At 46.6% G+C, this 27,458-nt stretch overlaps 4 protein-coding genes across 4 annotated transcripts; 1 reads left to right on the top strand and 3 right to left on the bottom strand.

The window, feature by feature from the left end:
• Positions 1-683: 683 nt before the first annotated feature.
• Positions 684-5,398, bottom strand: LOC306704993 (uncharacterized protein). The gene is made up of 2 exons (XM_079171629.1): positions 5,298-5,398; positions 684-3,875 (listed from the first exon to the last, which is right to left on the bottom strand). Exon 2 carries the CDS (start codon positions 3,790-3,792, stop codon positions 1,201-1,203), a length of 2,592 nt encoding a protein of 863 aa, XP_079027755.1. The 5' UTR covers positions 3,793-3,875; positions 5,298-5,398; the 3' UTR covers positions 684-1,200.
• Positions 5,399-9,385: 3,987 nt separating this feature from the next.
• On the bottom strand, positions 9,386-11,982 carry LOC306704999 (early growth response protein 1-like). The gene is made up of 2 exons (XM_079171635.1): positions 11,559-11,982; positions 9,386-10,953 (listed from the first exon to the last, which is right to left on the bottom strand). Exons 1-2 carry the CDS (start codon positions 11,752-11,754, stop codon positions 9,830-9,832), a joined length of 1,320 nt encoding a protein of 439 aa, XP_079027761.1. The 5' UTR covers positions 11,755-11,982; the 3' UTR covers positions 9,386-9,829.
• Positions 11,983-13,555: 1,573 nt separating this feature from the next.
• Positions 13,556-15,364, top strand: LOC306705012 (heat shock protein beta-11-like). Its single transcript, XM_079171651.1, has one exon. The coding sequence runs from the start codon at positions 13,558-13,560 to the stop codon at positions 14,194-14,196; it is 639 nt and encodes a 212-aa protein (XP_079027777.1). The 5' UTR covers positions 13,556-13,557; the 3' UTR covers positions 14,197-15,364.
• A 2,423-nt stretch (positions 15,365-17,787) lies between these two features.
• On the bottom strand, positions 17,788-22,124 carry fam53c (family with sequence similarity 53 member C). Its single transcript, XM_079171636.1, has 4 exons — positions 22,070-22,124; positions 20,906-20,963; positions 19,680-20,686; positions 17,788-19,421 (listed from the first exon to the last, which is right to left on the bottom strand). Exons 2-4 carry the CDS (start codon positions 20,910-20,912, stop codon positions 19,122-19,124), a joined length of 1,314 nt encoding a protein of 437 aa, XP_079027762.1. The 5' UTR covers positions 20,913-20,963; positions 22,070-22,124; the 3' UTR covers positions 17,788-19,121.
• Between the last annotated feature and the right edge of the window lie 5,334 nt (positions 22,125-27,458).

Raw genomic sequence — 27,458 nt, 5'->3', positions numbered from 1 at the left:
TAATGAGTCTAATGAGTCTAATGAGTCTACTGAGACTACTGAGACTAATGAGTCTAATGAGACTACTGAGACTAATGAGACTAATGATACTAATGAGTAATGAATCTGATGAGACTAACGAGTCTAACGAGTTAAGATAAAATAAGATAATCCTTTATTGTCCCGCGGTGGGGAAATTTACAGGAGTTGTGGCAGAGAGCATGATGGGACAGAAATGTAAAAGGCTAAATGATGTGATAATGTATTGATGAATAAATGTTCCTTCACATTAAGCCTTTCATTTGTTCATCTCAATTCTCCTTTAATTTTCTTCACTATTTGAATTAAATCATTTAAATGTAAATTCAGCGTATAAAAGTTGAAATGTTCAGTATTGATTAAGTTATCATTTAAAAGTTGCTGGAAAAAGACTAAATTATATTTAAATGTCCGGCTGCAGATTGTAATCTGATTTTAAATTCCATTTAAAGTTTTCTCTTGACTCAAGTACACGTGTACTCATACATCGTAAAGGTACTTTTACTTCTTCTATCAGTGACTAAATAAAAACCTGTTTAAATATAAATTGAGTTATGAGTCCTAAAACTTTAATATCTCAGGACGACATCCCTCTGAACCGATCAGTGTTTCTTTATGTTAATATTTTCAGTGCAAAATCAAACGTGTAACAGACATAATGAAGATGAAGGACACTTTAATAACAGAATAAAGCACGTTGTACATCAAAGGCAACATGTTTTAAGTCACAGGATTGTTTTTAGTTTACTGGAATAAAAGTGATTTCATTCGTCACATTAAAGGACATTTTAACAGGTTCTCTCAACATCTGACATCTTATTGACCAAACGATTTAGAAAAACTCCTGATCGCTCTGAATATTGATGATATTTATTTATTTATACGCTTCATGAGTCACTTTCTAAAACAGACATTATGTATTCGGTGAATTCTGTCGTATTAAAACAGAATATTTACCGCTGACGTAGAGAAACAACGTTCAGTCGTCGGCGTATTAAAAAGGTTTCGTGTTGATTCAACTTTAGTTTAGTTGAATTTGCAGATTTGAATTAACAGCTATTTTACTAACCGACTGTTTCTGGAACAACACAAGTCTTTGTCTCACGATCGTAAACTGAATATTGAAGAAGTCCGACTGTTCTGGTGTGATTCATGATAATAATAAAAACAACGACAATGACTCTAATCTATCCTCACTTCGATGTCCACAGGCTTCAGTGTTTGGACGAACACGATGTCGTTGTTGTCATCGCTGAGGTCCGGCTCTCTGAAGTCGTCCTCCGGCTCGTCTTTACAGACGACCTGCGAGGACTCGGAGGACTCGGAGACCTCGATGGGCAACTCGATCGCTCGGTTCAGGTAATCTCCCTTTCGGCCGTTCTTTCCCGCTATGGCGACGACCTGCGACGCGACGGCCCAGGCGAACTCCACCTTCCGATGTTTCTGAGAGCTCAGGTCGAAGTTGTACTCCAGAATCTCGTACAGGGCCGGAACGTATCGGTTGCAGTTCTGCTCCACGTACCGGTGCATCTCAAAGAGGACCCCCCTCGTCAGCACTCGCAGGTCCAGTTTGGGTTTGGCTTCTCGTTTGAAGCCGACGTCGAGGTCCAATCCGAGTCGTTCGCAGATGCGATAGCCGTTGACCTTTTCCTTCTCCACAGCTCCGTTGAGAACCTCAGTTTCCGACACCAGATGCTCCGAGCCGTTGGCGGCCGGTGATTGAGGACCGAGCGACGAGTGACCGTTCAGTGGGACGACGGTGTTCAACCACCGGTTTACCGTCAGCGACGTGTGCTGCCTCTGCCTCTTCATCAAGCTTTTCTGGGTGGCGTACCATCTGTGGATCACCTGCGAGGCTTCCGTCGCTCCGCTCTGCAGATCCACATCGAAGTTGTGCTCCAGCAGGTCGTTGACCGTCTCACGGATGGAACCGCACAACTCTCTGACGAAGGCGAACATTTCCAGCACGGCGCCGGTGGTCAGGACCGTCAGATGGAGCTTCTGGCTCGCTGGACGTTCTTCCATCGACCAAAGATCGAGGTTGATCTTCTTACAGAACGGATGTGGCTCCTGGCTCGCCAAGTCCATCCGCTGTTGCGCCGTCTCAACTTCCTGTCCGGTTTGAAAATCGCTGGTCACGTCGACCATGTTGTAAACTTCCGGGAAATGAAAGGGACTCTCGAGGAACTCCGTTTTCCATCTATCAGTGTGGCTCTGAAGGACCTTTTCTTTTGTTATCATGTAAAATATAAAGTTCCGCTGCTGCATCTCATCTTGGACGAGGTTGAAGTTGTTTTCCAGAATCTCAAAGAAGAAACTGCAAATACTCTTCGCCATCGCAGCCGCGAATTTATAAACCTCCATCAACACGCAGTTGGTGAGTATCTGTCGATCCAGGTTTGGTCTGTCGGCCGCGGCGACGTTGAAGTCTAAACCGCTCTCTCTGCAGCGGGCGAACAAGTCGTTCACTCTGCTGGACTTCAAGATTTGTTTGGAGCGAGTCGCACGTCTCGTCCACAGCTTCTGTTTCGGTGTTTTTACGTTCGCGTCCTCGTTTTCATCTTCAGAAAACAGATCCGAGACGGCGTTCGGAGTCGTGTTCTCTGGACGAACGTGAGACAAACGTGGGCCGAGGTCGGAGATCCGAGGCGGCTCCGGGGAGACGAACATTTCCTCCTCTTCCTCCTTCACTTCTTTGGTTTCTATCAGATAACTTTCAACCTTAATTTCTTCAGGATCGGACTGCATCTCCGTCTCAAATTCAACCGGACACATGTACGAGAGGTCGCCATCCTCATGAAGGTCTCTGGCGTCCTCGTCCCCGAGCCTCAGCGCCCCCCTTCTCTTACTGGCCATCGCCAGCTCATCCGGTTCCTGGTCATCGGGGTCGCTTCTCTTTTTACGTTTCTGGGTCAGGACTCCAAACGCCTCCTTTCTGAAGGCGTCCTTGTGCTCGACGGTCAGGCAGGCGTACTTCCTCTCCATCAGCTTGTTCACCTGCAAGCGAAACATCGTTTTGTCCAACTCGTGACCAAAGTTTTGCGCGACCAGGTCAAAGATGATCCCGGTGTACGTCCCGCAGAGCACTCTGGAGAAGTCGAGCAGCTCCAGCATCGCCCCGTTTGTCACCAGGTTCGGGTTCACTTTGTCTTTGCGTACGTCGCCCGGTCGGAACAGCAGAGTCACGCCGAGATCTTTGCAGAACGGGTACGCGTCAGTGGAGAGCTTCACCTGGACTCCTCCTCGTCTCTTTACGACGAACTCGGATGCGGTCCTCTCCGTCCTCTGGACCTCTGCTCTCTCGGAGAGGACAGAAGTGTCCGACAGTTTGTTCCTTTTAGGGTAGTAGCGCCCAGGCTGCTGGGACCCGGCCGACGCCATTATAGCGCCGAGGTCTGGAAGTGGAAACGTTTTTTTCCATCTTTGAGGTTTCAGCTTGATCTGGTCCCTCAGCAGCTTTATTTTGCTGTGGGCTCGTCTGGCGTAGTCGTAGTACTGCTGGTCGTCGTCCACGTCGATGCCGATTGCGAAGTTGAACTCCAGCAAATCGAACAAGAAGTACGTCTCGGACTTGGTCACCGTTTTGGCGAAGTCGCAGAGCTCCAGCATCACGCCGTTCGTCAGCATGCCGACGTCCAGCTTGTCCTTCCTCTCCAACGCCGCGTTGAACTCCAAACCGATTTCGACCGACTTGGGGAACGGGACGGCGCTCTTCTGATACCGGACGCTGTGGTGGATCCGCTGCCGCCAGATGCCCTCGGTGAAGCCTTCCATGTCGACAAACCCTGAAGAAGATCTCAGGATCCAGAAGGGACTCCCGAGTCTTTGGGAAGTCTGGAGACACTCGACTCCTCAGTCTGTGAGAAAAGACACAAACCTTTAAATACCGCGGCTGTAATACTAACCGTCAGTACTACAGCACAGTACTAATACACAGACACTACTAACCAAGTATCAGGAAGCCTTTTAATACCGTAAATACTTTGTGTGTTGTTTTGAGAATCCTAAATGAAGGAACCCAAACATACGTGACTGTGTGAACATGTATTAACATGCATATATTATGAAGTATATTTACATTAACACATATTAACATGTACAATAATAATAACGGTGCAAAGAGTATTTCAGTCCTGAAGGTTGTGAGCAGTTCTCAGCCTTCACCACTAGAGGTCAGTGCAACACAACATCACATGAGGTGATGAAGATGAAGATGAAGATGAGGTCTGTAGGTTGTTGTGCTCGTACTTTTACTTCAGTAAAGCATCAGAATACTTCCTGCAGCTCTGATGGATCTTTAAAAACTAAACTTTAAAAACAGGATTAAACTGAGAAATGATTTTTTTATATTATTATAAAACTCTTTTTTCATTCTGCTTTTAATAATAATAATAATTAAAATAACTTTGCAGCTCAAAGTGCTTCACAAAATAAATGAAAAGTAAAAAGAAACTCTTTAATACATTAAAATAATCTGTTCTCCTTTGAACAGTTATTTTTATATAATTTAAATTCTTCTTTGTTTATTTGACGACATTTTTACTTAAACATTATTTTAATGTGCTTATTTATCTATATTAATTCACACATCATTGGTTTCTTTCTTCCTCCTGCATCCTGTTTAAAGCTCATAAAAATATAAAAGTTAATCATTTACGATTGACGTAAACTTTACAAAGAATAAAGTTCACATCTCGTTATTTATAGAAAGCTAAATAAATCAATTTAAAATGAATCAATAACATTTAATTAAAATCACGGATCAGAACTTTTTATTGGAAACAAACTGAAAAACAGTTTAAACTAAATTATGAATCAGAAACTATATGAGACATATTTCATACAAAAAGGTAAATTATTTAAAAAAAGAATAATCATTTCTGTTTTATTGTAATTGTTTAACGTTAAAGTGGTTTATTTTATTTCTTAATAAAATATAACAATCAGATAAATAGTTTTACAACATAACAACAAACAAAGAAGAATCACAAGTAATACGATTTATATTTATTTATTGTTTGTTTATATTAAATCACCATTTGTGCACTTTTCATTTATTTGTGTTATTGTTCTATTTTATTTTGTTTAAGTTAAACCTTCATTGTTGTTCGTAAATTTGTTCAATAAAGTTTTTTACCAAAAAGTGGACCCTGAACGCACCAAAATGGCCGCTCCGTGCAAACACACAACTTCTCTCTGAAAGTTGAAATGAGCTCGAGGACAAACAGGGCGGAAGCGTTCAGGTCCGCACGCGGAGGAGAACGAGCACGTGCACTTACCGAACACCGAGGCGCTCCCCGGTGATCCCGGTGATCCCGGTGGGGGAGGAGGTTACGGTGAAGTAACGTGACGAGGAACCGGTAGCCTCTCACGAGACGATGCTAACGTTCCAAACACCGGAAGCACACCGCGAGGAGGACGCGTCGGAAACTCCTGCTTTTACAGGCGACGGTTCAGATTTTCCATTTAACAGTTTTTAGATATTAAATATCATCGATATAAACAAATACAAGTATATGAAAGTGAAACCAAGAGTTTAAATAGTTAATATTGTACTTTATACTGAATTACATCTCGAGTTCCTTTTTTAAATAAAAGCCCAAACTGTTGTTTGAGTTTATCGAACAATTCATATTCTTTAACAAATGTCTTCAAAGGGACACGATACAGTAAAGAGCAATGGTTAGAAATAAACACAACATCAACATACACAAAGAGAAAATAACTTTATTTATGAGGTTTATATATAAGACATTCATAGTTATGTTGTAAAGCACTTTGTAACATGGTTAAGAAAAATAAAATACGTAAATGAAGTCTTAATATTATTGTTATTATGTTGTAAAGTAGTTTAGAGGTTGATGTGTTATTACTTGTGAGAAAGATAAAAACATGTTTCCGCCCGGTCTCGAACCGGGGACCTTTCGCGTGTTAGGCGAACGTGATAACCACTACACTACGGAAACGCGGTGCGAGTGCTGTGTTCAGGCGCCTATAGAAAGAGTGGGATCGTCCACGATCCAGACATGAAGCTGCGTGTAGCAGCAGGTAAAGCGTGTTTCAATGTCTAAAAATAAGAAGTAGTAACTGCTCATTGTGGAGGTTTAGTGATTCCATAAAGACAGTTAATGAATCTGATCAGGTTGTAGTTTATTGTATCTAACAGCTTTGTAGTCATGACTCAGACCTCACCACTTCTAGACGTTCACAAAGGTATTTGTGCAAAAAGCGAAGCAGATGTAATCTGTTCTTAAAGAGGACACTTCTAAATATTCCTGTCCTTTACTAAAAGGAATTAAAAGCTCGGTAGATAATTACGAATGTCTTGAAAAGAATAAAGAATGTTTCCGCTCGGTCTCGAGCCGGGGACCGAAAATAGTAGTAAAGCTTAACTCTCTTAACTTTCTCCATTCATTCTCTATGGTAGTTCTTATCACTACGGGTGTCATATATTTCTGGCCACAAGCGCGATTATGGGGGCGCTGTTTCTCTCCTTCCACACCGGTGAGGAGAGCCTGTGTACTAAATAAATATAAGTTATTGATCGTGACCCCGCCCATGAAGCGCAGAGAGATGCTTCGTTGGTTCACATCTGGTTATGTTGTCCAGGGCCCAGTTCAGAGTCTGCATGTTTCCTTTTCTAATATGTCTCCATCGCTGTTCGTCTTGTCCCCTCAACCTCTCCTCCATCATTGAATTCTACCGTCTGAATGAACACGGTCATTATTGCGCTGCCTGCTGCCACCTCTCACCTGCACTCACCCCCTCCTCGCCGTTGGACGGGGGGGAGACAGCTCCCCTTCCTCTTTAATCCTCCACAACGCCCCCGATGACCGCCAACAGAGAGACGTCCGAATCAGACTCTACATCCTGAACCTCCGGGTTCTCTCCATCCATCTGGATGCTCGGACCACAAAGACGCAACTCTTTCCTGTGCAGAGTGCGCTGAGGTTCTGAGAAGTCAACCTGGACTACAGAACACACAGGCAGGTCCTCACCCTGAGCTATGACTCGGTGGGGAAGCACACATCCTGGATCTTATGTCTCCCAGAAGACTGATGATTCCTAACGTACACTAGTTGGCCTGGCTGTAAAGGATGGTCGCCTACAGGCGTGCCTGCATACCTGTTGTCACCACTCACACCTGACGCACATTAGCATACCGCCGCACAGGAAGTCACTCGCCCCACGATGCGAGTGATACAAGTAATAAATATACATTTATTCAAGGAACACATAACCAAAATAAACAAACAGACAAAGGAGAGAGGAGAGAGGAGAGAGAGAGGAGAGAGAGAGAGAGAAGAGAGAAGAGAGAGAGGAGAGAGGAGAGAGAGAGGAGAGAGGAGAGAGGAGTCAGTTAATATCAGTTAATGTAAAGTGGAGACAGTTTTAAATACTTCATGTACTACTGAGTACATTAGTAGTACTGCATCATGAATAATGTTAATGTACTTTACACACACACACACACACACACACACACACACACACACACGACTCATTATTCACACCAAATATTTCAAGTTTTTAAACTCTTACGTCTGTCGTTTCTCCCCAAACTGTCAAACCTGAGAGGCTTTTACTTTGAAGAAACTGAAAGTGAAATCGTATCGAGTATTTGTTTACTCAGAGTGCATGTCATTTTAAAAGTTCATAGTTTAATCTGTTTAATTCTGCTAGTATGGTAATATTCATGTATTAATACTTTTAAGTCAGCATGTAGGATAATAGCGCTAATTCTGGTTTTAAAGACGACCAAAAACTGATCTGATCCATAAATACAATTGAATAAATCAATAATTGTTCCAGCCTAGTGTTGAACTGAGGACCTTGTGGACCTCTTTCACGGACACAGCAGAGCTGAACTCTAACGTTCATTCTCTGTGCTAGTTCTCATCACTACGGGTGTAATACATATGTGGACCACCAACAGGTGGCGGCGCTGTTTCTCACTAACAGAGACCTCGTTTTTACTCGATTGTCAGACAGCAGCTCACAGAAAACTTCTCAGGAGGAGAAGAAGAAGTTGCAAAGATACAACAATTTCTAATCAAACAGCTGTTAAGATTTAGTGACGATACAACACGTGATCCCATCTGACGAATCAATGGGCCGATATGTGGCAGTTTATGAATGTTAAGTATCTGTGAAGTGTGTTTTAAATACAAAAGTATAGTTTATAAAATTTCACTGTGATGAAAAAGTCCAGTTGTGAAATAAAGAAATCTTGTTTAGCTTTAAAAGAAATAAGAACAACAGGAAACTTATAGTGTACTACATCTCAGAGGTACATGTTGTACTTTATACTGTACTACATCTCAGAGGTACAGGTTGTACTTTATACTGTACTACACCTCAGAGGTACATGTTGTACTTTTTACTGTACTACACCTCAGAGGTACATATAGTACTTTTTACTTCCTTCAGGGGGAAACAGCGCCACCAGAATCCCTTCAGTGGTCATAAATATATGACACGCAGTGATCAGAGCAGCGTGAGATGAACGAGGAACATGTTTCTGTCATCAGAGACGTTTGTATTAAACTTCTATGTTTAAATAGAATTGAGCTAACAAACGTTATTAAGATTTAGTTTCTTTACTGCAGACTTAATATGTATTTCCTTTCATCTTGTCGTCGTGTTATTGAAGAGGTTTGTCAGCATTAAGCAGGTTTATATTTACTGTTTCTTTGTTGTTGTCAGTGTTTAAGAAGAATTTTAATTGTATGTTTAATTAAAAGCTCGATAGATAATTACTAATGTGTTGAAAAGAAACACTCACACACACACTCACACAGTCACACACACACACACACACACAGTCACACACACTCACACTCTACTATACAACCTGCCGTCCCTGTCCGTCTGGTTACTACGTCACAGCTTGGTTCACTCCAACACACACACACACACATACACACATACACGCACACACACACACACACACACACACACACACACACACACACACACACACACACACACACGCACACACACAGCCCGGGCGACCCGCCAGCAGAGGGTTCGGCCAGCAGGAAGCTCCTTATTTGGGCGTCAGGACATCCGCTGCAGTGACAGGAAACACCATATTTGGGCTGTTGTTCTTCCTGCAGAGAGCTGCTGGTGACAAAGTCTGATCCCATTGGCTGAGACACACACACACACACACACACACAGACACACACACACACACACACACACACAGACACACAGGATTTACTGTGCCAGTAGGCTACAGAGGGAGTGTGTGTGTGTGTGTGTGTGTGTGTGTGTGTGTGTGTGTGTCCTGAATGCACCTTTAAACTCTGACTTTCACGTTTTTACCGAAAAACGACTTTTATTTTAACTTATTTTTTTCAGTTTTTCTATTAACAAAATAAAAGTGTTTTTGACATTTTATTCTCGTATCTCTAAGAGGAAACACGTTCAGTATAAAATCATGTAAACGTACAAACGTCCCAGAAACCTACTCAGTAGGTACAAGTTCATGTACTCTGTACTACATGTACACATTATGTACACTTACAAAAGTACTCATATGTACACTGTACTACAAGTACTCATATGTACTCTCATTCATCGTCTCTGTACATTCAGGTAACCGGCTCTCCCTCCCTCTGAAGTTTGGTACAGGAGGTTTTAGTTCATGTCTTCCTGTACGGTGGCTGAAGAGGCTCAAAAAGAACCAGCAGCCAGTGAGTGAAAGCATCCAATCAGCTGCTGCAGAAACACAGCCAGCTGTTTGACAAAGACACCTGAGTTTGGTTTGAAAGGTTCAGAGTTCCGGTCACAGACTTCCTGTCTGTCAGCAGACGCTGGAGCCGAGGAGCTCCGACTGAGGACTCCCCACCGGAGAGGAGCAGGAGGAGGAGTAGAGGTGGGAGGACGGCGAGGAGGAGGTGAAGCAGGGGGAGTGGAAGAGGGAGGCGGCGGGGGAGGGGGAGCTGTGAGCAGGCGAGGAGTAGGAGGAGCAAGGGGAGGAGGTCGGAGGAGAGGAGGAGTAAGGGGGAGGCCCGGCGATGGAGATGGGAGCAGAGGAGGAGGAGGAGCAGCAGGAGGAGGTCTTGCGGTCCCGGTGCTTCTGGTGGATCTTGGCGTGCCGCTTGCGCTCGTCGCTGCGGGCGAACTTGCGTCCGCACTCTGCGCAGGCGAACGGCTTCTCGCCGGTGTGCGTGCGGATGTGCGTGGTCAGGTGGTCGCTGCGGCTGAAGCTGCGCATGCAGATGCGGCACTGGAACGGCCTCTGGCCCGTGTGGACGCGCACGTGACGCGTCAGCTCGTCAGAGCGGGAGAAGCGGCGCTCGCAGCCGTCGGCGGGGCAGGCGTACGGGCGCTCGTGCGTCGGCGTCTTGCACTGACGTCCACCGGCGGGGGACCTCCTGACCCGGCCCGGTTTGGCAAGCTGGTGGGCCTGGTGGGCGGAGCCTCGAGGCTGGATCTGCGAGGAGGAGAAGGCTTTGATGGTGGAGAGCGGCGTGAGCGCCGGCGGGTTCGCCGGCTTCTGGTCCTGGAGCGGGCCGAGGAGGTAGTCGGGGAGCATCTGCACCACCTGGAGGCCCAGCCTGGAGGCCGGGTAGGCGGGAGGGGGGCCCTGCTGCGGGAAGGCGTGGGGGGAGTCGGCGGGCGCGTGGGGTGGGAGGTGGAGGAGGTCGGAGCCGCCGCCGGCGGCGGACGTGTACGTCGGCGTCGCGGAGAAGACGGAGGCGACGTCGCCGGAGCCGCAGCTGATCTGGACGGAGCTGAAGCTCGGCGGGGATGACATCACCGATGATGTCACCGACGATGTCGCGGGGGGGACACTGACAAAACCCGTGAACAGGCTGAGGAGAGGCTCCGCCCACAGGCCGCCGCTGGAGGCGGGCTCAAAGCTGAAGCGACCGCTGTAGGCCAGAGGGGGGAAGCTGTGCAGGTCCAGGTCTGACAGAGAGTCTGAGGGAGAAACACAGAAGAAGAAGTTATCACCTGTCTGTGTCACACCTGAGACACAGCACCGCTCTGATTGGCTGCAGATAAAGATGACGTCATTGTTATAACTTCTAGTGTCATTTAGTTTGTGACAGAGAAACAGGAAGTGTTCAACCAATAAGATATAGAACATAATAAATCAAATAGAATATATTAAATATAAATAATGTAATTTAATATAATATATAATAAGGACACAGTGTAGTCTTTATATTCTCAGCACATCATTGTTATGAACTCCTATAACTATGTTATTGCATTCACTGACAGGTACAACTCTTAGGTGTTTGATTATTAATCAATCATAATAAATAATCGATTATCTAGCCGACAACAAGCATCATTTAAACAGCTTCAAACACTCTTTTAAATCATGACAGTTCATTCCTCTTTAAATTCATTAATAATAATAATAATAATAATAATAAAGTCAGGACTTTCACTCTTCTCTATGAATTATTAAACGTGGGATTTTAATCATTAAAGTTATATTTCTCGTAAAAATGTGAAACTTTTAAGGTGTTTTTATTCACTTCTGATTCTAACCAAGCAGCCCTCCTCCTCCTCACCTCCGTACTCCCCGGGCTCCACGCTCAGCAGCCCGGCTCCCTCCGCCGCCGACGCGGCCAGCAGCGAGCCTCCCGCCGCTGCGTTCTGTAGCAGCATCTGCAGCTCCTCGAGCTTCGAGTAGTACCCGTCCAGCGGGGAGGGGGGCTGCGGGAGTCCGGCCAGAGGGTCTGAGACCTGCAGGGCGGACACGGCCATGTCTCCGGAGGAGGAGGAGGAGTGGAGCTCCGGAGCACCGAGCTTGTTCCTGAGGGAGGACTGAGCTGATGAGCCGGCGGAGAGGCGCTCTGTCCGGGCTGCTGCTCAGAGGAAGTCCACACTGAGAGGGTGGAAAGCTCCGGAGTTTAAGATAATAATCCACCTTAGATGTTTAGTGCTGAGTCAGCACCGGGGAAGTAAACAACGTTACCGGGCAGGTGTCTCCACGTGCTGTTGAACTTGAGAGAGTCGCTTTCTTCGCGAGGATCTCCGGCTTTATAAAGACTCCTGCGTGACGTACGTTCCCTAATATGGTGCGGAGGAAAGCCCATATTTGGACAGAGCGGTGAGCGCACGCAGCCCCGGTGAGCTCCCCCCCTCTGCTGCTGCTGCTGGTGGTTTTTGGACCGTGAACGGATCCGATAGAGTCCACCAGACTCCCGGTCCGGGGTTGACAGACCGGACTGCAGCCGGTACACGGAGAGCAGAGAGCCGCCATGACCGGAAACAACCCGGAGACACGTCACGGCTCGGATCAGGTTCTGAGGCTTGACGTCACATATGGAGATCGGCCAGCACGCGTCATCACTTCCTCGAGCCTTATTTGGGTGTTTTTCCGGTCGGACTGCTGATCTGAGAGCGAAGAGGAGGCGGGACCTCTTTCACTAAACACTTCAGAGGTACAAGTACTCTGTTCAGTACAGGTACAAGTACTCTGTCAGTAGGTACAAGTACTCTGTCAGTATAGTGCAAGTAGCCTACTCTGTTCAGTAGTGGTACAAGTACTCTGTCAGTACAGGTACAAGTACTCTGTCAGTAGGTACAAGTACTCTTTTCAGTAGAGGTACAAGTACTTTGTCAGTAGTGTCAAAGCAGGTACTCTGTGCTGAAATAGAGTAAAAGTACACAAATACCATCAGATTCATGTATTTTAAGTACCAGTAGTAAAAATGACTACCGGTGTGTTTGTGTTGATATGTAGAGTAATACATTTATTATGATATATATATATATATATATATATATATATATATATATATGTATATATAGAAACAAACGTGTTGAGTCCCGTTCTTTAATAAACACGTCACGTCATACCGAGTGGGATAAACTCTAAACTCTACACCAACATACATCATAGCCTATAAATAGACTCACGGGGAGACATGGACTTTAAATAAAAACACACAAACACACGAGGAGAGCTTTATGTTCCTGAAAGTTCTCTAAAGTGTCTGAACGACCGTAGTGTTAGTTTTAATATCTGGACAGAATGCACATGTGTTCACAGGGGGATTAGCTCAGATGGTAGAGCGCTCGCTTAGCATGCGAGAAGTAGCGGGATCGATGCCCGCATCCTCCAGAACCTTTTGATCAGACAAACTTTTTTGTTCCATAAAAGGAAGAAAAACATTTATGTGATCACTGATGAAACTATATTTAAGAATATCAATAAACTGATGTCTGTATGTATGTCTGTCTGTGTGTGTGTGTGTGTGTCTGTCCGTGTATGTGTGTCTGTCTGTCTGTGTGTGTGTCTGTCCGTGTGTGTGTCCGTGTGTGTGTGTGTGTGTGTGTGTGTGTGTGTGTTCACTCCTTCATAAAGAACATGACAGAGTTCTGTAGCAGAAATAGAACAAAGCTGAGCTGATGGGTATGTTGAGTCATGAACAGCTGATTATTTTAGACTGTCACACACACACACACACACACACACACACACACACACACACACACACACACACACACTGTATATAAACAGCAGACCGTCCCACTCTCAGTATAAACTCCTCCAGCAGCAGCATGTTGTGTCCCAGCGTCTTCCAGCCGTCCCACTTCACTACGCGGTCTCTCCTGGACCTGGACCCGGTCTGGCCGGTCCGCAGCCTGTGGCCTGAGACTCGACCGCTCCTTCACCTGGTGGAGCAGGAGGTGCTGCGCCTCCTGCTGGAGATGAGGCGGAGCATGGAGCATATGGAGAGGCTGCACCAGAGGATCTTCGAGGAGATCGACCAGACCTGGTCCCAGAGGGGGACCTTCGAGACCATCGCGGTCCAGGAACTGGGGAGGCACGGCGGCGGCTTTGCCCTCAGTCTGGACACACAGGCGTTCTCCCCGAAGCAGCTGTCCGTCAAACAGGTGGGCAGGAAGCTGAGGGTGAGTGGCCGGACGGAGAGGAAGCAGGACTCCTCCTCCTCCTCCTCCTCCTCCTCCTCCTCCTCCTGCTGTCAGGACTTCATGAAGGAGCTCCAGCTGCCGGACGGCGTCGACCACGAGGCCGTCATCTGCTCGCTGGTGGGGGGGCGGCTGCAGATCCAGGCCCCCCCGGAGAGAGCGCTGCATGATGGGAAAGAGAGGCTGGTGCCCATCAGACTCACCTCCTCTTCCTCCTCCTCCTCTTCGTCAGAGAGCAGCCCTGCTGAGAGGACCTGCGCGGAGTGAAGCGTCTCGTCTTCTCTCATATCTTTGTTTTAACCGTTTTGTTTCTTCTAAATAATTTGTCTTCAAATATAAAAAATGATATTAAATATTTAAATACTTCTCATATTTGACTCGTTATATTAACATTCACATGTTGATAAATAAAACTGTTTCTATCACTGATGTCATCAACATTAAACGCAAACAAAGTGATTTCTCATATTAACTAAAAAGCAACTTCAGCTTCATAAAGATGTCACTTTATCATCATTTATATTCCAAATTAATTGAAACTTTCTCAATAAATTGACTATTCCAACTTTAAGATTTTTGATTTCACTGAAACTTTATTCTTGTAATATTGACTTTATTGTAATAATTATTAGTTTAATTAACTATATTCTCATGAATATATATGAATCAACTCGTTCTTGATGCGTCACATTTTTATCATAAATGTAACTTAGTTTTACTTTAAATATATACATTTTGGGAGTCACGACGTTTGTCATGATTGATCAAATATCTTTTCTTTACGATTCTGCTCATGAAATGTTTAGCTTCGTAACATCTTAACTTTACTTTTTTTATCTCATAAAAACACAAATATTCTGACTTCTTCTGTGTTTATTTGGATGTTCTTCTTCTGTGTATTCAGTTGTATTTTGGTCGACTGTTGTTGTTTTAAATGTTCTATACGAATAAAGTTTGACCAAACATTTGAATCAACTTGATGTGAGGACAATAAAAACACAGGACACCAATTTTTCTCCTTTCTTTGTAAAATAATTTTCAATAAACTTAATTTATTCACAAACTGCTTTTCAAATTTGCCATGTCGTCATTGTTCTTTTTTTTTTTTTTTTTTTTAAATCACATACAATAAAAAACATTTCTAAAAGACGGATGTCCGAGTCTCTCCGCTAACTTTGTACACGACTCCTCCGTCCTCGAGCTTTTCTTTATTTTATTTTTTAAAACACGATGCGTTCATCGCCGACACGTCGTCACGCTCAGACATCAGATTAGAAATATTAAGAAAAAACAGCAGAAAGTAAAGAACAGAGGGACTAAGAGTTTAACAGCTACGGTACACATCTCTTCTTCTTCTCCGTTAGTTTAGTCTTTTCTCTTTTTTACGTTTTAACGTTTTGATTTACAGAATAATAGAATATGTTCAGTTAAGGCTTATGTCGGGCGTTATGGAGCGATCAACAGAAACAAACCAACGAACCAGGAGGGGGAGGGGCGCTCGTTTATGTGTGTTACAGGGACACTGTGTGTGTGCATGTCAATGTGTGTTACGGGGACACTGTGTGTGCATGTCAACGTGTGTTACGGAGACACTGTGTGTGTGCATGTCAATGTGTGTTACGGGGACACAGTGTGTGTGCATGTAAATGTGTGTTACGGGGACACTGTGTGTGTGTGCATGTAAATGTGTGTTACGGGGACACTGTGTGTGTGCATGTAAATGTGTGTTACGGGGACACAGTGTGTGTGCATGTAAATGTGTGTTACGGGGACACTGTGTGTGTGCATGTAAATGTGTGTTACGGGGACACAGTGTGTGTGCATGTAAATGTGTGTTACGGGGACACTGTGTGTGTGCATGTAAATGTGTGTTACGGGGACACTGTGTGTGTGCATGTAAATGTGTGTTACGGGGACACTGTGTGTGTGCATGTAAATGTGTGTTACGGGGACACTGTGTGTGTGCATGTAAATGTGTGTTACGGGGACACTGTGTGTGTGCATGTAAATGTGTGTTACGGGGACACTGTGTGTGTGCATGTAAATGTGTGTTACGGGGACACTGTGTGTGTGCATGTAAATGTGTGTTACGGGGACACTGTGTGTGTGCATGTAAATGTGTGTTACGGGGACACTGTGTGTGTGCATGTAAATGTGTGTTACGGGGACACTGTGTGTGTGCATGTAAATGTGTGTTACGGGGACACTGTGTGTGTGCATGTAAATGTGTGTTACGGGGACACTGTGTGTGCATGTAAATGTGTGTTACGGGGACACAGTGTGTGTGTGCATGTAAATGTGTGTTACGGGGACACTTTGTGTTACAGGTGCACCGAGTGTGTACATGTGTGATACTGGGATAATGTGTTATGAATTTGTGTTACAGGGACAGTATTTTTAAGGGTCTTACAAGACCAATGTATGTGTGTGTGTGCGCGTCTTACAGGGACACTGTGTGTATATTTGTCTTACAGGACAATGTGTTTGTGTACGTCTTAGAAGGAAACTGGGTGTGTGTATATGTGTTACACGGACACTGTAGTCTGCAAGTGTACTACAGGGGCACTTTGCATGCATATGTGGGTTAGTAGGACATTGTGTTTGGTAGGTGTGTTACAGGGAAACTTTGTGTGTGTGTGTCTGTATATTTGTATAAAAAGGACATTATGTTCTACACGTGTGTTTCAGGGACTGTATGTGTGTGTTTCAGGGACATTGTGTTTGTATGTGTGTGTTACGGAGGCATTGTGTTTGTATGTGTGTGTTACGGAGGCATTGTGTTTGTATGTGTGTGTTACAGAGGCATTGTGTTTGTATGTGTGTGTTACGGAGGCATTGTGTTTGTATGTGTGTGTTACAGAGGCATTGTGTTTGTATGTGTGTGTTACGGAGGCATTGTGTTTGTATGTGTGTGTTACGGAGGCATTGTGTTTGTATGCCTGTTATGGAGACATTTCTGGTTTGCTTTTTAAATGTAGTTGTTTTGTAAATTTAAGTGAAGACTGTACCTGTTTTTTTTCTTCTAGTGGACAACACGTGAAGCTAACAAGCTAGCTTATAGCTAACTTTAATGTCGTCTTAAAGGAGCAGTCCAACACTTTGGTAAATAGTCTCATCGTCTTCCTCTCAGAGCGAGATGTTCAACACGTCACCTGACAGGAGTCTGGTAGAGGCAGGGGTCCCCCAGTCTTTATGCTAAGCTAGGCTAACAAACATGAAACTGCTGTTCACCTGAACGCCTCGCTGTGTCTCTAAAACGTTGAACTGTTCCTTTAAGAGAGAGAGAGGATGTTTTTGTAAAAACAATCTTTTACAAAGTGAAACCAAGATATGAAACTTTAACATGACGATCCATCACAGCCGACGTTTAGACGTCTTTACTTTTCAAATCAAACTTTATTGAATCGTAACTTTTACTTTTCGGTGCATTTAGGGACATTTGGACATCAGAGTCCTGAGAGTCGCCTGCCGAAATGAACCGACCAAAGATATGTTTCTTTTTAACGGTAATCCTGTTACCTTGTTGATTGTCTCCCTGGCTTCAGTCTCTAACGTCGCTATTAGATGCGATTTTAAATCGGCAGCTTAAAAACCAACTCTCGGATGTCTGAGTGTGCTTGAACGCATCACTAAAGAGACCTTTATTTCCTCCGCTAAGGAGCTGATGTCGTTGGTTTGTAAGTGGGATTTTTGTAAAGACTACAAACCCGATTCACATGAAACTTGGTGGAAGGCTGCGACACGAGCCAAGGAAGATCCCAGAATGCTTTGGGGCGAAAATCTAAATCAAACGCAGACTGTGACGGATGATTTTCATGAGGGTTTGAAAGCATCAGCAGGAAACGTGTGGTTCACACCTTCAACGTGCACTTCTTCTTTTAGTGACTTTCAAGCAGAAAATATTAAAAATAAATCAATAAATCATAAAATAACCGTTTGAACATTTTTCATCGGACGTCCTTCGTCACTTTCTCACCTGGTGGTTCTGTGAATCTTCAGCATCCAGATTAAATCCAGAGAAGCGTAAACGTCTTCTGGGAATAAATTATAGAAAATAATTTAAAACCGTCTCATACGACCGTTTGTTCAGAATCATAATTTGATGACTTTTATCAGAAACATCTAGTTTTTAAAATCCAGATTTAACTCTCAATTTCACATTTATTAAAGATAATAGTTTTTTTCTGTAATTTAAAAGATAAACAATGTAAAATGTTCATAATAAAACATTGAGTATTAAATAACTTAAACCATCTGAACATCATTACAGGAGGATTTGACTATTTTCTTTTTCCTGTGATTTCAAAATAAAAGTGTTTCCTGTGAGGTGTAAAGTAGTCGTGTGAATAAAAAGCATCTGAAAACATGAGACGTGAGTGATGACGAAGAGGCTGTAACCTTCCTCTTCTTCTGTGGTGCTTTAACGGCATTATGGAGACGTGACGTTTGACAAACAAATACATTAAAATATAAATAAATAAATAAATAAATGACATCATCTGGATTCAATCTGAAGTCACATGACCACCAGGAGCTCGTGATATCACACACACACACACACACACACACACTCACACCCACACACTCTCACACACACACACTCTCACACACACACACACACACACACACCAAAAGGTGGACAACAGCATCAGTGGCTACCTGCCCTCAGTGAAGCCTGACAGGACGACGCCACCAATCAGCAGCCAACCTGAACGCATCGCACCGCATAGGTCACATGACCGCGTCTGAGAGCGTCTCTGTTTGGGGTTTATTATTATTATTACTCTCTGGAGGTAGAGGTCTGGTGTCGTGGTGCGAGGACCTAACCGTGGCGACGGCGTTGTAGGTTTGGCGCTGCAGCCTCGTCGGACCGTTAAGCGTGTTGGAAGACACCTGGACGGGTCTTCAGGTACCTGGTGTGTCAGCGCGATGCTAAGCTAAACTTCCTCTCCTTCAGTCTTCACCAACAGTCACATCATTACTGTCGTCGTCGTCAGCGTTCAGCTCACCCAATGAGAGAAGGCGTTGTTCCTGAGAGCCTTGCTGATTGGTGGCAAGGAGGCGCGGCGTGAAGGAGACGATGGCGGTGCGTGGGGGGGGGGGGGGGGGGGGGGGGGGCGGCTTCAGATCAATCCAAAAAACTAAAATCCAAAACAACGGAACAAGAGAACAGCCTTTCATTTACAAACGCCTCAGTTTTCTTCTATCAAGTTCAAGTCCAGTTCTGTACAATCCCTCTCGAACACGGCCTGCTGCGCCGCCTCACGCTCCTGCGCCTCCTCCTCCTCCTCCTCGCCATCCTCCTCGTCGTCCTCCTCGCGGCACTCCTCGTCGCTCTCGCTCAGCGGCCCGATGCTGGTCCTGCCCAGGCACTCGGCCGGCGAGCAGGAGCCCCGGAAGTCGCCCATGAAGGACTCCATCCCCATGAAGACGTCACCGCAGGCCAGCCTGCCGCCGCCGCGCTCCAGACACTGAGGGTCGATGCTGCGCGTCTGCAGGAGGGAAGAAGAAGAAGAAGAAGAAGAAGAAGAAGAAGAAGAAGAAGAAGAAGAAGAAGAAGAAGAAGAAGAAGAATTGTTACCAAGTGATGAGATCAAAAGAACACTCGTCCGTTTACGCCGTCGGATTCTGACCTCGTTAAGAGCCATGAAAATAAAAGAAGCTCGAAGACCATTAAAAGATGCAAAGATTTAGTGTTTTTAAAAAGAACAATATTTTGAATGTGAATAACAAGCCGGCCCACACGGTACCTGGGTCATCTTGGTGAAGTCGAGGACGGGTCTGGCACACGGTCTGTCAGGGTCCCGGCGTCTCTTCAGACCCGGTTTGAGCAGCAGCAGGTCGCAGGGCTGCGAGTGGCAGCGCGGCAGCTGCGGCGGCAGACTCCGCCTCAGAGACGACGGCGTGCTGCAGGCCGAGGAGGGCGAGGCGGGAACCGGGCCGCCCGACGCCGACACGGCCGAGCAGCTCGGCGGACGCGCCGGCATCTGGCTCGGCACCGGAGGAGGCGGCGGCGGCGGCAGGAACGTGGAGGCCGCCGCCGAGTCTCTGATGAGCACGGGGGAGAGGGAGAAACGCCTCTGAGGAGGGGGAGGCGGGTGTAGAGGGGAGGGTGAGGAGGAGCAGGAGGAGGGCGAGGGGAAGAAGCAACAACAGGCTCCGCCCCCCGCCGCTGCCTCGCTGGGGTCCCACGGAAAGCTCCAGGGCAGCGGTGAGTCCGGAGACAGCGCCAGGCTGAAGAAGGTGGGGCTGGATGAGGAGTGCAGCGACGAGTTCAGGGAGGAGCTGGGGGCGCGGAGAGGACAGGCTCCTCCCCCCGCCACGCCCAATCCTATGACTCCTCCCCCCGCCGTGACCCCTCCCCCGTGACACTGCTGCCGACTGACGGGAGTCCAGACCCGCGAGGCGCTGGGCCGCCAGGTGTAGCGGCAGCGCGACAGGTCCTCGGGCACCGACAGCGAGCGGCAGTGCCGTTTGGGGGGAGGGGGAGGGGGAGGGGGGGGCCCGGGGCCGCCGAGGGGGGGGGCCGTCGGGGCCCCGGGGAGGGACAGCTCAGATGCCGAGGTGCTGGGGGCCAGGGGCCGGTGCTGCTGCAGGTGAGAGGGGAGGGCGCCGTCCAGGGGGTCACCCCCCTCCTGCAGGTGAGCATCTGGGGGCACCAGGGGCACGGGGCCGGGGGAGGGGGGGAAACTAGAGCTCAGTAACCCCCCCTGCAGGCCGGACTTGGAGGGAGGGCAGAGCTGCCAGTAGCTGCTCTCTGAGAGGAACAAACACATACCATAACATTAGTTACTTTACTTTTCAGTTGCATCATGGGAAATGTAGGATCCAGTGTTTCTCAGGGTTTTACCCAAACTAGAGGCTGAAAGTCAGGATCTCAGACTCTGCTGTACAGATTTGGACCTTTGTGTTGTAATTCACTGGCGTTCTCTTCATTTAGAGCAAATCACACAATCCTTGAATGTGAAACACTCACCAGGCATCAAGCCATCTGGGGGCCAGCACTCTGCGAGGGTTTTCGGGTCCAGCAGGGACTAAAAGACCAAAAGGTGGAGTTTTAACAGAAAATTAAATTTTATTTGTGTTGAAGAAAATGTTTAGAACTCAAAGGAGCCGTAGCTGTTAAATAAAAAGATCCTTTTATCACTGTTCCTTAGCGCCGCCCTACGACGTTCCTGCACGGCGCCCTACGACGTTCCTTCGTGGCGTTCCTTCACTGCGCCATACGACGTTCCTTCACCGCGCCATACGACGTTCCTTCACCGCGCCATACGACGTTCCTTCACCGCGCCACGACGTTCCTTCACTGCGCCATACGACGTTCCTTCGTGGCGTTCCTTCACCGCGCCATACGACGTTCCTTCACCGCGCCACGACGTTCCTTCACTGCGCCCTACGACGTTCCTTCGTGGCGTTCCTTCACCGCGCCATACGACGTTCCTTCACCGCGCCATACGACGTTCCTTCACCGCGCCACGACGTTCCTTCACTGCGCCCTACGACGTTCCTTCGTGGCGTTCCTTCACCGCGCCATACGACGTTCCTTCACTGCGCCCTACGACGTTCCTTCACTGCGCCCTACGACGTTCCTTCGTGGCGTTCCTTCACCGCGCCATACGACGTTCCTTCACCGCGCCATACGACGTTCCTTCACCGCGCCACGACGTTCCTTCACTGCGCCCTACGACGTTCCTTCGTGGCGTTCCTTCACCGCGCCATACGACGTTCCTTCACCGCGCCATACGACGTTCCTTCACCGCGCCCTACGACGTTCCTGCACGGCGCCCTACGACGTTCCTTCGCGGCATTCCTTCACCGCGCCACGACGTTCCTTTACGACGTTCCTTCACGACGTTCTTTCACGACGCCCTACGACGTTCCTGCACGGCGTTCCTTCACCGCGCCACAACGTTCCTTCACCGCGCCATACGACGTTCCTTCACCGCGCCACGACGTTCCTTCACCGCGCCATACGGCGTTCCTTCGCCACGCCACGACGTTCCTTCGCCGCGCCACGACGTTCCTTCGCCGCGCTACGACGTTCCTTCGCGACGTTCCTTCGCCGCGCCCCAAGACGCTCTTTCAACGTGCCCTACGACGTTCCTTCACGGCGCCCTACGACGTTCCTGTTGAGACTCACCAGATAGAAGTCCCCTGGCGGAGCAGGGTCACCTTCCAGAGTCTGCTTCCTCAGGCTCTCCAACAACAGCGTGACCACAACATGGTGGCAGGGGGCGGGGCCAAGGGGGGAGACGGGGGAGGAGAGGGAGAGAGCGGGGGTGAGAGGGGAGGAGGAACAAGAGGAGGGAGGGGAAAGCCACAACCGGTGTTTTTGAGTGTCCGGCCGTTCGGTCCGTCGCAGGAGGAGAGGGGGGGAGGGGCTGAGGGTTGAGACTCCTCCTCCTTACCTCAGGGCCAGGTAGCCCCGCCCACTCTCACAAGGACATTGTCGAGTCAGCTGTTGCCGCCGGCAACGCACCTGGAGAGGAAGGAGAGACACGAGTGTTGAGTCGTCCACGTTCTACAGGAACAAGCTAACTTCAGGACTTCATTATGTGTTTCTAGTCTCTGATCATGTTTCATTGTAAACAACCAATCAGAGGAGAGCTAGTAACGTTAGCAGCACCGCTAACGGCTAACCAACGGAGGTTCATTCAGTGACATCATGATGCCTTCAGGCTCTGCTCAGTGAACATGAGTACTGGCTGAAGCTACATTATAACGTTATCATGATGTGTTCACATGTAGTCTGTAAAATGTAGTTTTGGTGATGGTTTGAAGGAGATGTTTACACATGAATATAAAATAAAATATACATGAAAAGATCATCTGTATTGATCATTTATCATCATCACATTAAATAATATGTTTACATCCACACTGCCAACACTACAGCACAGTCTGAGCCACAGGAACACTGAATATATATATATATATATATATATATATATATATATAAACTTATATTTATTTGGCAAATTGGTGGATTATGTTTGTTCATGATGGTACAAGGTTTACTTCGAAATACGTCTAAATACATCAAACCTCTTTACATTATTTCCCATGAATTCTCATGTAAAGTTTCCCATTTGAATGAACCGCTCGCTGCCGGTTCTTCTTAAAAATGTCGCTTAATAATAAAAAAAAATACGTTAACGCGCGATAAAATAATTGTCAGCGTTAATTAATGAATGCATTAACGCAATAACGGGTTAATATATATTAGTGCTGGGCAAGTTAACGTGTTATTATCACGTTAACGCATTAATTAATTAACGCCGACAATTATTTTATCGCACGTTAACGCAGTTTTTTTTATTATTAAGCGACATTTTTAACACAAGAAGCAGCGAGCGGTGAACAGCTGTTTGTGTGGCGTCTCTTCCGTCTCTTCCTGTTTCCTTCACCTACGTTCCCCTGGGTCCTAAGTCCCTCCATGTACAGCTTCTCATCACCCTCTATGTACCAACGTACATTTAGAACAAACACCACACATGTTACGCTAATCAGCGTAGCATAGCGTCTGACCAACATACCAACAAAATACGTGATTCATTTAAATTATTGTTTTAGAGTTTTAAAGTGTTTTGTTTGTAATATGTATAATAATCATATCATTTAGTTATCACTACTGAGACTTTAACAAACATTAAACATGACGTAGATAGGTTTCAGGTTTAAGATGTATATTTAAATTCATCTCTGACACACATGAAGATAAAGTTGTGAACACGCTGAATATCTATGATCAGAATCATTATAACTGTGTTATAACTGCTGCTGTGTGAAGAGAATCCTGCTGTTAACAAGAACCTGATGAGTGTAAAGTGTTTACACCAAATGTTGTTGACCTTTAGTTCATAGAGCAGCACTTTAACATAAAAGTGTGAATACACTACTTTAGAATTCATTATTGAATTTTGCGCCTAACAATGAGATTAATCGCAAAGAATATCATGTAATATTAATCACAATAAAACATGTTAATCGTTGCCCAGCATATATATATATTTATTGAGATATATATATATATATATATATATATATATGTCAGCTGGTCTGTAGGTACAAATGAGGTCATGAGCCACAAACAATAGGACTTCCTTTAAACATGTGTCATGTGTGCAGTGCTACTGGTCTTACTGCTGCTACTGGTCTTACTGCTGCTACTGGTCTTACTGGGAGGGTTAAACACGTGGTTAAATAACGGCTCAGTGTTTGGTGATGACAGGAGGCCCATTGTGCAGCCTGTCTGATGTCGGACTGGCTGCTGCTAGCTTGTGGCTAACAAATCCCATTGTTTTCAACGAGGGATGCTAACACGCAGAAGTAGCGTTTTTTCTCCCCGTTTGAGTGCACAATAAATGTGTGAATGTCGTTATTGTACATACTATTTTACATACTTCGTTTAGAAATAAAATAATTCAGATATGTGATATTAACGCAGACCGGTTACATCACCGGAACGGTTAGCTTTGCTATAAATAATATGTCATCTCGTTATTACTTTCAAGGTCGGCACAATAAATTCAGCCATTTTGCACCCTTGAAACAAAACGGATGATGAAGATTGTTCCGACGCCGACACAGACTCGCTGCCTCCCGGGTGATCAGGCCGGTCTGAGAGAGAGGAGGGTGGGGGGTTCTGCGGGGCTAACAGAGAAGCTACACTGGCCGCCTGTCTGGATGAATCCAGGGGCAGTAGCAAGTGAGCTAACGGTGGCTAACTGACCTGCCAACCGTCAGCCGCGTTAGCTCTAACGTTAGCAACAGCCGCGTTAGCTTTAACGTTAGCTATCCGCGTTAGCTCTAACGTTAGCTACAGCCGCGTTAGCTATCCGCGTTAGCTACAAAACAAACCCGGTAAATATCTCCCGGGTTGTTCTGATGTATCGTCCCTACTTCAGCTTCTACCCGAGAGAGGTTATTTCTGGCTCAGGCTAACTCGCATCCTAGAACCAGCGGTGCCAACAGTGGTAATACCGGAGGATGTGTGTGATAACGTCTGGCCGGCCTGTGAGCGCTCAGGAGCGGCGTGTGAGGAGGAAAACACTGCGGGATGCTGCGGTACGTTAAATAGCTACCAACAAAAACAAGCGCTCATTTCTCTCACGCTGCAGCCGGCTGGCACGCTTACCTTAACCGGCAGCAACCTCCGGAGGGTGTCGGTGTTTGAAGCTCGGCTCCGCTGGCTGGAAGACGGCCTCGGTGTGTATTGACCCAGTATTATTATTTAAAGAGCACCGGAGCTGTCAGCACCACAACCGACCACAATGAATTAAAGTCCCGGATTTAAGGTCCGGAACGAGGCGAGCATCCGTTATAATCACCGGTCCAGTGTGGAGGAACCATTAAACAACATCATCATCATCATCATCATAATAATCATAATAATAATAATAATAATAATAATAAGGAGTCTGTGTGCACACGCCCGTGAGCGGGAGGCATTCATAAATAACATTTACGGAGGAGGAGGCGGGGGGGGGGGGGAAGAGGAGGAGCTGAGGGAGGAGGAGGAGGAAGAGGAGGTACTGCGAGGTAGTTTATAGTATCTGTGTTTTTATGGAGGTAGTTTAGCGCAATGATTCTTAACCTAGAGGGCCGCAAAAAACGTTCAGTTTTGCACCTGAGGGCCGCGGGACCGCAGAGGTTATCAGTGAAGACACCAGAGACTCCTCACGTGCAGTACAGCTTCCCGCCACCAGGCGGCGGTAATGCGTCCAATAAGCAGAAGACGACACTCAGCTAGCCGCTAGCGAAAGTTATGGACAAGTATTTAAAAAGACAAAATGAAGACGACAGTGGTGCCAACCCCCCCAAAAAAGTCTAAATGTGTGCACAAGTCCAACCCTGACTTCGTTAAGTCCGGAGTGTGAGCTGACGCGATCCAGCGACGCTCTGAAGCCTTCGAAGCTAAAGCCAACAGCCAGCGCTCGTGGGAGAGCCGGTGGGATGTTTCAAGAGAAAGGAAAACGGGCCACAGGTGCAGAACAGGTCTGTCACTGACCGGTGACTCCACGTGTGCTTTGAACGAAGCCAGCTCGTAGCCAGACGTGTGGCGCAGAGTGAGAGCGCGTTCACGGCGGAGGAGGAGCTGCTTCTCGGAGTCACCGCACCGCGGACACGGGCTCATGCATACAGCATCAGTAGTCCACTGACGTCACAGCATCAGCACTGCTGCGGGTGTGTGTTCGCACGAAGACACGCTGTGTTGTGTCCTTTGCGTGGATAACTGCTGCACGGAGAACGGCCTGGACTGGCTCGACCGTGTCGGGGTGTGCAGCGTGAAAGCCCGGCAGCTAAACACATGTCCCCAGAGGTCCACGAGGTGATGGACGGAGTGTGAAAACCACCAACTTCATTAAAAGCAGAGCTGTGAACTCCAGATGTTTGTGAAGACATGGAAGCAGATCGTGTCCAGCTGCTCCATCACAGTGAGGTGAGATGGTCCAGGACTGAGGAATGAGGTCTCCTCTGGACCATGACGATGCCAACACGGAGTTCACAGCTGAACCGGCTGAACATCTCACGTCAAGGGAGAAATAGAAACATCTGTGCTGCTGCAGACACAGTTCAAGCCTTCAGGAGGAACCTTGCGTTGTGGACTGAGGGCCCAGGACCAGAGGATGGACCGGTTTCCATCGGTGACTCTGTCTCTCAGCACCTCACATCCTGTCCTGAGGGTCCCGGAGACGGGCACATGTGGCTTTTGGACCCATTTCCTGTGGATCCCACTGAAGAAGATGTTGCTTTGCCCTCACATCTGGAATCTTCTGGACGTTTCCACCGACAGCACTTTAAAGGTGCAGTGGGGCAAACTGGACCTGGGCTCCTTCTGGATTGCGGTCTCAAAGGAGGACCCGTGTCCAGCACTGAGGGCTGTGAAACTCCTTCTCCCGTTCAGGACTACATTCCTGTGTGAGTCAGGATTCTCCAGTGTGGCCTAAGACCAAAGCCCGAAGCGGACTAAGCGGACCGGAGGTGAAGGAGCCTCATTGAGACTCTGACTGATGAAGAGCATCTTCAGACTGATGAAGCATATTCACAGATCACGAGGCTACATTTCCATTTGCACTTTATTTAAATTGTATTTATAATTTATTTTATTACCTCATATTCATCACATTTCCATTTGTTCCTCAGTCTTTTGAGAGTCCGTCCTTTGTTCTGTATTAAAGTCTAATGATTAGTTCTGTGTGTTAATGCTCTGAGCTCAGCTGGTTCATGATGAAGGTCTGATCATCATCATCACCACGAGGGTCTGATTTAGTTCTTGAATTCAAACCAACGTGTTCATATTGGAACGGGCCCGAAGTCAAACCAGAGTACATGTGTTTTTATGAGGTACTTAGAGTACATGTGTTTTTATGAGGTACTTAGAGTACATGTGTTTTTATGAGGTACTTAGAGTACATGTGTTTTTATGAGGTACTCTGCTCATGTGAACACTTTTACGTCGTTAGAGAAGAAACCGGAGGAGCTGTGAACTTTAACACTTTATTTACATCTTTATTAATCTTTCAGCT

The sequence above is a fragment of the Pholis gunnellus genome (genome assembly GCF_910591455.1).
Source record: "Pholis gunnellus genome assembly, chromosome: 13".
NCBI lineage: Eukaryota > Metazoa > Chordata > Actinopteri > Perciformes > Pholidae > Pholis > Pholis gunnellus.
This window is presented reverse-complemented; position numbering and strand designations above follow the sequence as displayed.

Excerpts from the sequence above, each read along its gene's own strand:
- LOC306704999 (XM_079171635.1), bottom strand. The coding sequence starts at position 11,754 with ATGGCCGTGTCCGCCCTGCAGGTCTCAGACCCTCTGGCCGGACTCCCG. Across the intron at positions 10,954-11,558 it reads GGAGCCCGGGGAGTACGGAG|ACTCTCTGTCAGACCTGGAC; the intron begins GTGAGGAGGAGG and ends TTTCTCCCTCAG.
- fam53c (XM_079171636.1), bottom strand. Across the intron at positions 19,422-19,679 it reads ACTTCACCAAGATGACCCAG|ACGCGCAGCATCGACCCTCA; the intron begins GTACCGTGTGGG and ends TCCCTCCTGCAG.
- LOC306704993 (XM_079171629.1), bottom strand. The coding sequence starts at position 3,792 with ATGGAAGGCTTCACCGAGGGCATCTGGCGGCAGCGGATCCACCACAGC.
- LOC306705012 (XM_079171651.1), top strand. The coding sequence starts at position 13,558 with ATGTTGTGTCCCAGCGTCTTCCAGCCGTCCCACTTCACTACGCGGTCT.